The sequence below is a fragment of the Electrophorus electricus genome, chromosome 9 (assembly GCF_013358815.1).
Source record: "Electrophorus electricus isolate fEleEle1 chromosome 9, fEleEle1.pri, whole genome shotgun sequence".
In the NCBI taxonomy this organism is placed as follows: Eukaryota; Metazoa; Chordata; class Actinopteri; order Gymnotiformes; family Gymnotidae; genus Electrophorus; species Electrophorus electricus.
In genome coordinates, this window is record NC_049543.1 from 8,994,962 (window position 1) to 9,009,402 (window position 14,441).

General features: G+C 39.0%; 2 protein-coding genes across 2 annotated transcripts; both read left to right on the top strand.

Annotated features, from left to right (window-relative positions):
* Positions 1 to 5,907: 5,907 nt before the first annotated feature.
* Positions 5,908 to 7,292, top strand: LOC113589797 (interleukin-8-like). The gene is made up of 4 exons (XM_027029635.2): positions 5,908 to 6,045; positions 6,481 to 6,616; positions 6,876 to 6,959; positions 7,065 to 7,292. Exons 1-4 carry the CDS (start codon positions 5,979 to 5,981, stop codon positions 7,126 to 7,128), a joined length of 351 nt encoding a protein of 116 aa, XP_026885436.1. The 5' UTR covers positions 5,908 to 5,978; the 3' UTR covers positions 7,129 to 7,292.
* Positions 7,293 to 9,932: 2,640 nt separating this feature from the next.
* On the top strand, positions 9,933 to 11,317 carry LOC113589787 (interleukin-8-like). Its single transcript, XM_027029608.2, has 4 exons — positions 9,933 to 10,069; positions 10,505 to 10,640; positions 10,900 to 10,983; positions 11,091 to 11,317. The coding sequence occupies exons 1-4, from the start codon at positions 10,003 to 10,005 to the stop codon at positions 11,107 to 11,109; spliced, it is 306 nt and encodes a 101-aa protein (XP_026885409.2). The 5' UTR covers positions 9,933 to 10,002; the 3' UTR covers positions 11,110 to 11,317.
* Positions 11,318 to 14,441: the final 3,124 nt, after the last annotated feature.

Consider the following 14,441-nt stretch of genomic DNA (forward strand, 5'->3'; position numbering starts at 1 on the left):
ATATATATATATATATATAATTAGGGGTGGGACTTTAACGCGTTAATTTCGATTAATTAATTACAGGGAAAATAACGAAATAAAAAATGTAAGGCATTTTTATCATACTTTTGCACCGTGGAACGTTTCTCAGTGCACGAGTTCCAGGAATACAGATTATATTGACGCACAATGTGATGAGCATGATGAAGATGACGGAAGAGGCTTCGCTGGTGGATGGGAATTTTAAATACAAGAAACTTCCAGATGGAAGTACAAACAAAAATGTTGTTATTTGCACTTTATGCAGGAAGGAGCTTGCTCATCACAGGAGCACTTCCACGCTTCGTTACCACCTCAACGCAAAACATGTTGGGGCTAGCGCGCAGGTCAGTAATGTTAACTTAGCTGCTAAATGTGATAGTATTCCTAGTACGAGCAAACAGTGTCGCCACTCAACACTCTACCACATGTCGGGGTTCACATTCAGAAACAAAATGTCAAAGTCCACGTCAGACAGATTGACCAATTCACTGGCGAGATGGATTGCTGTGGACTGTAGACCGTTCTCTGTGGTCGAAGATAAAGGGTTACAAGAGACGCTGCAAATTGCGTCAGCTGATGCAAGTTACGAACTGCCGTCCAGAAAGACAATGTCGAAAAAAAATCCAGCAGCTGTATGATGAGGAAAGTAAAGTAAAGCAGGTTCTCGTGAAGAGCGCCACAAATGTGCCTCTGACTGGGGATCACTGGACCTCTGTTAGCAACAAGAATTGTTGTGATTAAAATGTGATTAATTTCGATTAATTAATTACAAAGCTTCTAATTAATTAGATTAATTATTTTTAATCAAGTCCCACCCCTAATATATAAAGTATAAGTATATACATATATTGCACATAGGAATAAGTATCCAGAAGATAAGGAGTTGTTGATGATGACGGAGTTGAAAGGAAGTTAGATCTCTTGAGGTTGTCTGGAACAGAGTGGAAGGAATTGGATCCAGTGGGCATGTAGTCGGACTGCTGGAAGTCAGGAGTTGAAGAATTTCGTCTGAGGAGAGAGGAAAAAAAGAAGTCAGAGAGTTGGATGTTGGGAATGCACACTCGTTGGAAGAGTGGGAACAACTTGCAGATAACAAAATATAGGTTTAGAGGAGAAAAATTAATAAGAAAATCAGAAGGAGTTTAGATTCCAAATGCAGTGCATGGGACATGAACATCCATGAACACCGAATTACACCGAAATGTGTGTGTTTCTGTCTTGGGCCTTCTACCACTGTGACACTGTCAGCCCTGGAAGTTAAAGAGTATGGTACAATACTGTTGCTGTTCCTAGGATTGCAAGCGTTTGGCGTGAGATTGGTGTGGTCATTTGGTATTATTTTGGAGCCGCTCCTCCACCTTAGAGGTCACAGCTCCAAGTGCCCCATCATGACTGGGACAACCTGGATGTTCTCTTTTTGCTTGTTCAGTCCCTGGTATTTCTCAAAATGTTCATATTCCTTCCTTTACATATTTTCATCACTTGGGATTGCCACGTCTATTATCAGTGCTGTTTTCTGCATCTTATCTACAATCACAATGTCTGGTTGGCTCACCATTACTTACCTATCTGTCTGGATGTGGAGGACCTATGGGATTAGACATGAAAAAGCTGTGTGAAGTGTGAAACAGCCAGACTTGGACAGGTGTCTATTCTATATTGCAATATTGTTCATATTTAATCACACTGGCTTGATTAGCTATTATCAAACCAACTGCTAGTTACAGGAAAAGCATTTTTAATAGATGCTGTTAAATTAATCTTTTTTATTTTATGACATCTGAAATATTAAATATACAAGTAATAAGCACTTACATCATGGAGATGCCTTGAAGACAGTATCATTTAGTTTGTGCACCTACCATGGTTGGGCCACATTCACGGCCATGGAGATATTTTCATCTAAGATAGGAGCAACCTGCTCATTATTTAATGTGCATGTGGTTTGGCACCTTTTTCACTGCACTCCACCTACAGCTTTCCCCTGTACATGCAATGCTGCATGCAATCTATTCCAACCACCACATCTATTCCAACCACCACATTACTTTCATTTTACTGTATCAAAAAAAAAAAATATTTTATTATTTATTGTAATCCAGCGTTGCGCATTGCGTTGCGTTGCGCACACATGGTGCTCACTGACTTTCTATTCTACAAAAAGGAAAACAGCAGGTCTAGGTTTCAGACAGGAAAAAGAAGTGTTGGCCAGAGGTATCGAACGTTCTTAGGTTCAGAAATGACAAAGTGCTAAATCTGATTTATCATATGTGGCATGTGCATGTCATTGCTGTAAAGCGCATCATGTGGGCAATGACTAACATTTTCCAAAATATCAAATATTGCGATTCGAAAGAAACCATGATATGAACTCCCACAGAGATCAGCACTACCAGAGAGGTCCTAGGTCCTAATAACACACCATGGGTGTAGTTTAAAAACAGATGGCAATGTCCAACAGTCTACTTAGCTTTTTCTGTTCCTTATTCTTATTGCCTCTGCTTACAAGTATAGGGGCCCAAAATGACAGATTTGCTATAAACCTCCTTTGAAAAACCTTTTTAGTAAAATGCTCACACTTGCACTGATCTTGGTAGGACAGCCATTCTTAGGGAGAGAGGCACTGATTCTGATAGTGCTATTTATAAATTATTTAACTGACTATAGACGTATGGATGCCCAAGTCCTTAGGAATCCTTTTCTTACCCTCCGCAGTCCATTTTTGTATTCTCTGGATTATGTATACTGTACAGTTCTGATTGTAACTAGGTATCTGGAGACCTGCTATATCAATAACAAACCATTGTATAACTGTATAACAGTGCTGCTATACGCAGTCACTGTCAGCTACAAAGTTCTGATATTATGAATTATTTCTTTCTTTCAAAAGGTCCATGTCCTGTGTAGTCACATTTTTCATCAGTCTACAAGACCATTTAAAAACATTTATCAGTAGAAATAAGAATAGGTTTTTTGTGTGTCATTATAAGAATAAAAACAATATTGCAAAACTACAAAACTAATGAAATACTGAATATTTATTCAAGAAGTTACTCAAGTACTATTATTCAAGTATTATAATTTTATTTTATTCACTTTATTTTTCTGTATTAACAGCAAATGTATGTACTAAAATCTATAATAACTTCGCATGCAGACATGCAGAGATTTGTTGTTTAAAAGCTGAAATGATTAGTGAGAAGTAATGTCACAGACAGAGAAAATAAAAAAAACAAAAACAAAATAACATTAATAACAGACACAGTGGTTACAGCAAACAGGGGAATGTTAATGGAAGATATAAAGACAATGACACATGGGTAACACAGCAGAAAAAAGGAAACACGCACTACCTGTGCCAAAAGACAAATACACGTGGAACTAAAAACAACATAAACAAAAGCCACGCAGGGGCCACCACCACTGGGTGGAGGCTGCTGACCAGGAGGGAGTGTTGCAGTACCCCCAATAAACACGCACCTCTCGGCGTACGAAGACACAGGTGGTGTAGCGGGTGCAGGGGAACGTGGCCACACTAGCACACTCCTGGAATCCGTTTACTGACCGTACCATCCTGCATGTAGAGTCCGGCGAGCACCTCTCCACACTGAACACGAGACGTGGTGTGCGCCACGCCACGAGGCACGGAGACGGTGCCTTTTCATATCGACAAATTGCAGCCATCGTACTGACACCTGGTAGCAAAAGCAAGGTAGGTTAAACACGCCCCCAGGACCAACCTTCACACCCATACACAGTCAGGCGTGGACTGGTCAGCTGACTGAGGGCAGGGTCCGCTGGTCTGGTGTGGACTGGCACTCTCCTCCTGGTACCTTCCTAACCTTCAGAAAGGAGAAACACAGCAGATCATCCTGTTGAACTCTGGGGACATACCATGTCTCCTGTGTGAGGTCTGGAGCATACCGTGCTCATATGGAGAGCTCTGGGGCAAATCATGAGTCCCCCACCCACCCCCAACGAGCTCCGGGGAACACTGCCCTAAATTTCCTAACCAGTCCACAGGCGAGAACAAGGCCAGCGACACTAAAAAGAACTTCGCTGCTTCCATTTGTTGTCAGTTATTTTGCCTGTATTACCTCGCCTGCGTTTCTCGTTTATATACCTTGTGTGTTTGGACTCCCCTTGTGTGTGTCAGTTAAGCATTTTGCGATCATCGTGTTTTACTTCCTTTTGTTCGTTCGTTTGTGTTTCAGTAAACGCTTGCGTTTCAGTGCTTGCGCCTGCATCCTGCGTCTCGCCTCGTTACAAGTAGTGATATTGTTACAATTTCACAAAGTTAAATGTCATGATTTTTTAAAAGTGTAGCTTTAATGTTTGGTCATTTCCTAATGAAGATCGTGATCTCCAGTCCAGATCTCATAGGGATCATACTTAACTCCTCACTAACTATGAAGGAATAGTAGTGAATTATGGCATTATTTCGATCTAACGCATACTCAAATTATTCTTTCCACTTGCTTTCGATAACACGCTTATGGTGGTATGAGAGGCACTTTCACATTTCTGTAGCTATCTGAATTTGGGGAAAAAATGCAGCAGGAAACCAGGCTATACACGCAAGATACTAAAACGAGAACACCAACTGTCCTTTGAAAGATCATATAAAACAGAGCCTGTGCTTCTCACCTGCGGAAACGGAAACGTATCAGCAAGATTTATAGAGGCATAGATTTGTTGTTTGAAGGCTGTAAGGAGCAGTACTTAGAATATGATAAAATGACATACAGAATGCAAATGAAAATGTCAAACATTTTGTATGTTATTACACCAAGGAACGTTGTAACTGAACTCTTATTTTTACATTCTTATCTTTTCTCTTAGATTTGTTATTTTTGCAGATGATGAGGCGTTGAGAAAAGGCGTTGTGATTCATTTCCGAAAGGGAACAGGGGACATTAGCTGTTTCCCCAGTGTCTTACACTCATTATCGCATTTCATGATTTAGCTGAACAGCATCATTCAGACGGTGCAGCCTTTCCCAGCAACCCAAAGGCGATATCAAACTTAGCAGATATAGAGGGGAAATGCTGTGTTCTCTTTACATGAGGACGTTGAGCTCTGCCTTTATAGCGGGCCGCAAATTAATTACATTTCCCGCAAACTAAATAAAAGCATTTCCGTGTTTTGTACAATGATTGACAATCAGTGTGGCACTTTAAATGTGATTAGATGTTTTATACAGGACCCTGTTTTTACATTTTGGAAAATATTAACACTAGTAGCACACAATACAGTATCTAAAATCTTACTCTTTGGCTACTGTGACAATAAGAATATTGTAGGAACACAGTAAAATGCTGCCAAAACTACTTTTCTGAAGCACTACTGGTTAATCCCACATGTTTTTCCCCATTCTCTTCTTTCCATTATTTAGTTTAAACTTTCCAAAATTAGCAGAACGGATATTAGGGAACCAGGTTAAGTGCAACAAGTTAAACATAAGTAATTTCAAAGGTTTGTTATTTAACATCTAAAAATGTTTAAAGACATTATATTGTATTCGTTTGTTAGGATCTTTCGACTATTTAATGTAGTTTTAAATTTAGGCTACATATTAGACAATACAATTGTTAAGATAACAGTGTAACCCCCAAATTGCAGTAATATCCAAAAAGCACAAAATGGTTTATTAGAGCAATGTACTGTTGTCCTCTAAAAAGCACACGGCATCACTGTCATTAGTTACGTGCTATAAACATTTAATTTACAGTAACTACATGAAACCTCTGCTGCCAGTTAGTTGCAGAAAACATACAGATTTGTTTGTAGCATGCTATACCCTCCCACAGTTTCCCCTTGAAAGCTGGGTCTTTTCCTTGACACTATGATGTGTGAGGCTAAGCTATTTCTACTACTTCCTTTCTGAGTATCCTTATATACTCAGTGAAGTAGTGCACTTTCCCAAGAGCGACTCTACTGCCATCACTTTCAACATGTCCCGCAGCGTCGTCTACCTTCTGCTGTCAGCCACTTTGCTCTGCTGCTTTGCCACTCTGCATGGTAAAAACCTTTGTATTTACAATCAGAAATGCCACTGTATCATTGTGTATGCTACCAATTTGTCTATACACACACACACACACACACATATACACACACACACACATACATACATACATACATACATACACACACGCATATACATATATGTCTATGTATAGAAGATTTCAGGTGAGTAGTTGTTGTGTAGTAAAAGATGTAAATATTCAGAATTGTAGTGAGGTACACAAGGTTTCCAGAGAAACAGGACGTTTCAGAGGTTCTTTCATCAGCTGATGAAGGACCTCTGACCGAAAAGTCCGGTTTCTCTGTAATCAGTTATACTGAGCTAACGTCTTTGTGCTAACTATGGCACAAGGTTTAAAGGACACCGAGTGTTCTCACTTGGTTTCATTGTTGTTAACCTTATAATGACTCGCACCAAATCACTTTCAGCGCTTCCTATGGAGGGAACCACTCTCAGTTTCCGATGCCGCTGCGTCAAGACCACCACCTCTTTCATCAACCCTCGAACTTTCAGGAGAGTGGAAATCCTGCCTGCTGGCGCGCGTTGTCGCAAAACCGAAGTGCTGTGAGTCTGTGGACATATTGTACTCATTACGGTTTTCAAAAAACGGGCTAGGGAACACACGCACCTAGAAAACGTCTTAAAAATCTACTTCATTAGCTGCATGATTAGCCTGCGCCATGGAGTTAATCCACCCAGCAAACATTCTGCGAGAACTAGTAAAACTGACTAAGTATGACTTCATAACGTGGCTACTCGTTCTTACATAATAGGTGCGATTTATTTTGCAGTTTAAAACTTGTATCTATTGTTATTTGTCCAGGATCACCAAACATGATGATAGAACAGTTTGTGTGGATCCTAAAGCGAAGTGGGTCAACAAGTATATAAAAGAAGTCATGAACAGGTAGCGAGTTTATGTATAACCAAACACATCACAAAAATCATTTTTGGAATATAAATTGAAGATGTATTGGTAATATTATTATAATTAGTCATTTCTCTCTTCCAGTTTAGAAAAAAAAACCTTGAAGTCTCCACTGCCGACGCAGACGTCACGTGCAGTATCAGCATGAAATAATGCCTTTGCAATGAGTTTCTTTTTATTTTAAACGAAAATGTTTTAAATCACATTTTAAAGTCACTGTGATCATTGTTTTATGATTGTTAACAATATCTGAACATGATATACAGTAGTAATGTTTTTTATTAAGTGTCAATTAAAAGTTACTTAAATCAACTTTTTGTCTTCACTTTTTGTCTGAGTGATAAACATCACAGCGGATTTAGCTTGATATACTGAACAGGACCATGGAGACCATTACAGGGAATTCACATCGGGCATAATCTATGCATGTTCATGCTTCTCCAAACTAAAGTGCAGAGCTGAGAAAGCAACTTAAATCACTCACCTCAGTTTTAAAACTAGATGATCTTGGGAAGAATGTTCCAGATTTGAATATAAAGGGTGCATCATATGTCACCAGGAACATTTTTAAAATATGATTCGTGAAGGCACAGATATGCTGTCATTTACAGTGCAAATGAACATGACCGCATTAAGCAAGCACACTAATGCATTAAAGCAGAGTACAAATACATTAAGAGAAAACACAACTGTTATGAGCCTATCACAGACTGTCAGACTTTGTGAACAGAGATGGAGTCAAATGCAGCAAAAACATATAGTTTAATAGGGGCAATCCAAAGAGTAGTCAAAACAGGCAGAGGTCAATCCAATATAGGCACAGAGCTAACAAATCCAAAAGGGAACAGACAGAAGAGTAATCTAATAATCCAGAACAGCAGCCACAGTATTAAACCACAGCTCAGTAACAAGTCCTACAAACAAGACTTCACAATGATATACACACACAAGAGGGCTTATATAGTGAATCACATTAGGGAGAAATAGACACAGGTGAGGCTATTACTCAGGTGACTGGGAGCGCACAGGAGGTTTCTGGGTTATGTAGTCCGCTGTAGACTGGGTTGCAGTGGAAGCCGTGACACAGACAACCCTTTTGAAATCAATAATCTAGGACCACAAGAGCACAACATAAAATACAAGGAGACACAGTTATAGATTCTTTTATCTGTATAATGCAGAAAGAAACAAAAACAATCACAATATAAACCAAAACAGGAGCATATCTTCAGGGTGGGCTTACACCAACAAAACATACAAAAATTAACTAATGACAGCCCATTCACTATTTTCCCTAAAAAAAGTAAAAGAAGAACACTCCTACCCTAAATCCCTGTTGCAAAAATAGGATATAGAAAAGGGAGGGGAAAAAAAAACAACCACATTCCGATTACAAGTCAAGTACTTTAACCACTGAGCTACCACTGCCCCTCATTACATTCAGTACACACTGGGACAGATGAGAAATAATGACAGATGAGGGTAAATTCAATCTCATTAAACCTTATTTCAATTAAAACCTACAGCTGACAGTGATACACAAACTCAGAGCCCTACAGAGCTGCATCTACCTTGACTGGGTGGGGACTACTGATAAAATACCACAAGCCACCAACATATAAGCAACACAGAAATTTAAAGAGGAGTCAACTGTCCCATTAGCCAATCAGGTCATCGTTGTAATGATGAGCCACATCTCACTGGTTCTTCTCAGATAGACCTCTTGTGGGTAACCCGTCAAAGCACAACAGCATGAATAACAATCCCACAACATCCAGGGATGTAACACAACAACAATGCATAAATGAAGCATTAAAAAAATTACAGCACTCAAACATAATGTGAAATCAACTTAGAATTAAGCCATAACATCAAAATGAAAAACAAGCAACAAAAAATGCTGTATTTGAGGTCTCTCACAACAGAAGTGCTCTTAGGCTACAGAGGCACTTCAGAAGTTTTGTTTTTGTGTCAAGGCATGAGCAAAACTGGAAGCTGAAGAAAAACAGGATGGACAGAGAATGACATCCCCAGATAGATCAGTGGCATTTGTAATTCTCAATTGTAAACCATCATTAAAGGCTTGGATGGGGGAAATGTGTCTGGAAAGCTTTTTGGTGGCATGCCATTTTGCACCCATTAACATGGACATGGACTTTGATTTTGAAACTACCTTTTTTGCAAACAAAGCACATATCCTAAAAATAGAGTTTGAATGAATTTAGCCTATGTGTGTGTAAAATTGTATTCACATTGGTTGTACTCTGCAATAATTTAAGCCACAAGAAAGAAGAATCAATAATGAAATGCTTTGAAATCTTGTCTTGGCACATATTAAGAACAGTCCTTTCAGTGCACTGGATCCAGATGTTCCTTATGAATGGATCCACCGAAGATACAACCTTGCAGGCCATACACATTGCACTTGTAGAGGATAAGAACATCTACATAAGAATGCTGTTTGCAGAATTCAGTTCCCCATTCAGAATGGATATTAGTGAACCAGGTTAAGTGCAACAAGTTAATCGTAAGTAATTTCAAAGGTTTGTTATTTAACATCTAAAAACGTTTAAAGACATTATATTGTATTCGTTTGTTAGGATCTTTCGACTATTTAATGTAGTTTTAAATTTAGGCTACATATTAGACAATACAATTGTTAAGATAACAGTGTAACCCCCAAATTGCAGTAATATTCAAAAAGCACAAAATGGTTTATTAGAGCAATGTACTGTTGTCCTCTAAAAAGCACACGGCATCACTGTCATTAGTTACGTGCTATAAACATTTAATTTACAGTAACTACATGAAACCTCTGCTGCCAGTTAGTTGCAGAAAACATACAGATTTGTTTGTAGCATGCTATACCCTCCCACAGTTTCCCCTTGAAAGCTGGGTCTTTTCCTTGACACTATGATGTGTGAGGCTAAGCTATTTCTACTACTTCCTTTCTGAGTATCCTTATATACTCAGTGAAGTAGTGCACTTTCCCAAGAGCGACTCTACTGCCATCACTTTCAACATGTCCCGCAGCGTCGTCTACCTTCTGCTGTCAGCCACTTTGCTCTGCTGCTTTGCCACTCTGCATGGTAAAAACCTTTGTATTTACAATCAGAAATGCCACTGTATCATTGTGTATGCTACCAATTTGTCTATACACACACACACACACACACATATACACACACACACACATACATACATACATACATACATACACACACGCATATACATATATGTCTATGTATAGAAGATTTCAGGTGAGTAGTTGTTGTGTAGTAAAAGATGTAAATATTCAGAATTGTAGTGAGGTACACAAGGTTTCCAGAGAAACAGGACGTTTCAGAGGTTCTTTCATCAGCTGATGAAGGACCTCTGACCGAAAAGTCCGGTTTCTCTGTAATCAGTTATACTGAGCTAACGTCTTTGTGCTAACTGTGGCACAAGGTTTAAAGGACACCGAGTGTTCTCACTTGGTTTCATTGTTGTTAACCTTATAATGACTCGCACCAAATCACTTTCAGCGCTTCCTATGGAGGGAACCACTCTCAGTTTCCGATGCCGCTGCGTCAAGACCACCACCTCTTTCATCAACCCTCGAACTTTCAGGAGAGTGGAAATCCTGCCTGCTGGCGCGCGTTGTCGCAAAACCGAAGTGCTGTGAGTCTGTGGACATATTGTACTCATTACGGTTTTCAAAAAACGGGCTAGGGAACACACGCACCTAGAAAACGACTTAAAAATCTACTTCATTAGCTGCATGATTAGCCTGCGTCATGGAGTTAATCCACCCAGCAAACATTCTGCGAGAACTAGTAAAACTGACTAAGTATGACTTCATAACGTGGCTACTCGTTCTTACATAATAGGTGCGATTTATTTTGCAGTTTAAAACTTGTATCTATTGTTATTTGTCCAGGATCACCAAACATGATGATAGAACAGTTTGTGTGGATCCTAAAGCGAAGTGGGTCAACAAGTATATAAAAGAAGTCATGAACAGGTAGCGAGTTTATGTATAACCAAACACATCACAAAAATCATTTTTGGAATATAAATTGAAGATGTATTGGTAATATTATTATAATTAGTCATTTCTCTCTTTTCCAGTTTAGAAAAAAAACCTTGAATTCTCCACTGCCGACGCAGACGTCACGTGCAGTATCAGCATGAAATAATGCCTTTGCAATGAGTTTCTTTTTATTTTAAACGAAAATGTTTTAAATCACATTTTAAAGTCACTGTGATCATTGTTTTATGATTGTTAACAATATCTGAACATGATATACAGTAGTAATGTTTTTTATTAAGTGTCAATTAAAAGTTACTTAAATCAACTTTTTGTCTTCACTTTTTGTCTGAGTGATAAACATCACAGCGGATTTAGCTTGATATACTGAACAGGACCATGGAGACCATTACAGGGAATTCACATCGGGCATAATCTATGCATGTTCATGCTTCTCCAAACTAAAGTGCAGAGCTGAGAAAGCAACTTAAATCACTCACCTCAGTTTTAAAACTAGATGATCTTGGGAAGAATGTTCCAGATTTGAATATAAAGGGATGCATCATATGTCACCAGGAACATTTTTAAAATATGATTCGTGAAGGCACATATATGCTGTCATTTACAGTGCAAATGAACATGACTGCATTAAGCAAGCACACTAATGCATTAAAGCAGAGTACAAATACATTAAGAGATAACACAACTGTTATGAGCCTATCACAGACTGTCAGACTTTGTGAACAGAGATGGAGTCAAATGCAGCAAAAACATATAGTTTAATAGGGGCAATCCAAAGAGTAGTCAAAACAGGCAGAGGTCAATCCAATATAGGCACAGAGCTAACAAATCCAAAAGGGAACAGACAGAAGAGTAATCTAATAATCCAGAACAGCAGCCACAGTATTAAACCACAGCTCAGTAACAAGTCCTACAAACAAGACTTCACAACGATATACAGACACAAGAGGGCTTATATAGTGAACCACATTAGGGAGAAATAGACACAGGTGAGGCTATTACTCAGGTGACTGGGAGCGCACAGGAGGTTTCTGGGTTATGTAGTCCGCTGTAGACTGGGTTGCAGTGGAAGCCGTGACACAGACAACCCTTTTGAAATCAATAATCTAGGACCACAAGAGCACAACATAAAATACAAGGAGACGCAGTTATAGATTATTTTATCTGTATAATGCAGAAAGAAACAAAAACAATCACAATATAAACCAAAACAGGAGCATATCTTCAGGGTGGGCTTACACCAACAAAACATACAAAAATTAACTAATGACAGCCCATTCACTATTTTCCCTAAAAAAATGTAAAAGAAGAACACTCCTACCCTAAATCCCTGTTGCAAAAATAGGATATAGAAAAGGGAGGGGAAAAAAAACCAACCACATTCCGATTACAAGTCAAGTACTTTAACCACTGAGCTACCACTGCCCCTCATTACATTCAGTACACACTGGGACAGATGAGAAATAATGACAGATGAGGGTAAATTCAATCTCATTAAACCTTATTTCAATTAAAACCTACAGCTGACAAGGATACACAAACTCAGAGCCCTACAGAGCTGCATCTACCTTGACTGGGTGGGGACTACTGATAAAATACCACAAGCCATCAACATATAAGCAACACAGAAATTTAAAGAGGAGTCAACTGTCCCATTAGCCAATCAGGTCATCATTGTAATAATGAGCCACATCTCACTGGTTCTTCTCAGATAGACCTCTTGTGGGTAACCCGTCAAAGCACAACAGCATGAATAACAATCCCACAACATCCAGGGATGTAACACAACAACAATGCATAAATGAAGCATTAAAAAATTTACAGCACTGAAACATAATGTGAAATCAACTTAGAATTAAGCCATAACATCAAAATGAAAAACAAGCAACAAAAAATGCTGTATTTGAGGTCTCTCACAACAGAAGTGCTCTTAGGCTACAGAGGCACTTCAGAAGTTTTGTTTTTGTGTCAAGGCATGAGCAAAACTGGAAGCTGAAGAAAAACAGGATGGACAGAGAATGACATCCCCAGATAGATCAGTGGCATTTGTAATTCTCAATTGTAAACCATCATTAAAGGCTTGGATGGGGGAAATGTGTCTGGAAAGCTTTTTGGTGGCATGCCATTTTGCACCCACTAACATGGACATTGATGGTGGTCGGGGGTTGCCTAAAACAGCCCCATATTTTCCATTACTTCAGACAAGGTTTCTCCTTATGGAGCATAATCTTGAGAGATTACTCCTTCTCTCCCTCTTCACCATTCATACTTTGGCTTCTACCATTTCCCCATCCTCCTCTTCATCCTCCCACTGGCATGAATGGAACTACAGTAGATCAGGTCAACCTCTGGGCTGGAACGAATGCAAGTACAAGAAACCATAGCAATTTGACCACAAAACTGTAAACATTGGCTGAGCTGTGCACATAGCCAGGGCTGGTTCCTTTCATCAACCCTATCAAAGTGATAGAGTTGTTTGATAAGTATTACTTATTCTAAGTAAAGTAATACCATAGGCAAACCCTTGATCTGGGAAGCCTGTTATATAAATCTAGTCTAATTCGTGTTACAAGCCCCACATCCATCCTAGCTAGAGTAGCCCCTGGGGCGTTACATAATTAGATATAATACAACATAATTAGATAATAAGACACAAGTGGAGCAATGAATGAGGTACACACACACACACATCACCTGACTTTGATTTTGAAACTACCTTTTTTGCAAACAAAGCACATATCCTAAAAATAGAGTTTGAATGAATTTAGCCTATGTGTGTGTAAAATTGTATTCACATTGGTTGTACTCTGCAATAATTTAAGCCACAAGAAAGAAGAATTGATAATGAAATGCTTTGAAATCTTGTCTTGGCACATATTAAGAACAGTCCTTTCAGTGCACTGGATCCAGATGTTCCTTATGAATGGATCCACCGAAGATACAACCTTGCAGGCCATACACACTGCACTTGTAGAGGATAAGAATATCTACATAAGAATGCTGTTCGTAGAATTGAGTTCACCATTCAATTCATCATCCTGACTTAGCAATGGGGAAGCACTGTAGGAGGAGCTGAAACTACAGGCAAAAAACGCTGGGCTTGCTGTTAAACACTGATGTTGAACCCTACCTCCACAGAGGGCCACACAATATTTCCGTTGATTATTCAGCCTATTACTGCATTTCTCTGGTACACCTGGCTATTGGGTTTTTCCCCTTGGTGTTACCATGACCAAAGTCAGAATATTTCCATTACTTCCTATCTTTACTTTACCGGTGTCTCACAAATTTTTCAGACATGTGGCATAATCCATATAGCAAATTTCAAAGATTCATATCCAAAATTTTAAATGTGAGTGCATAGGTAAGACCATAACATAACATGCAGGATGTAATGAATAATGACCTCTTTGGAGCTTAATGTGGTCCAG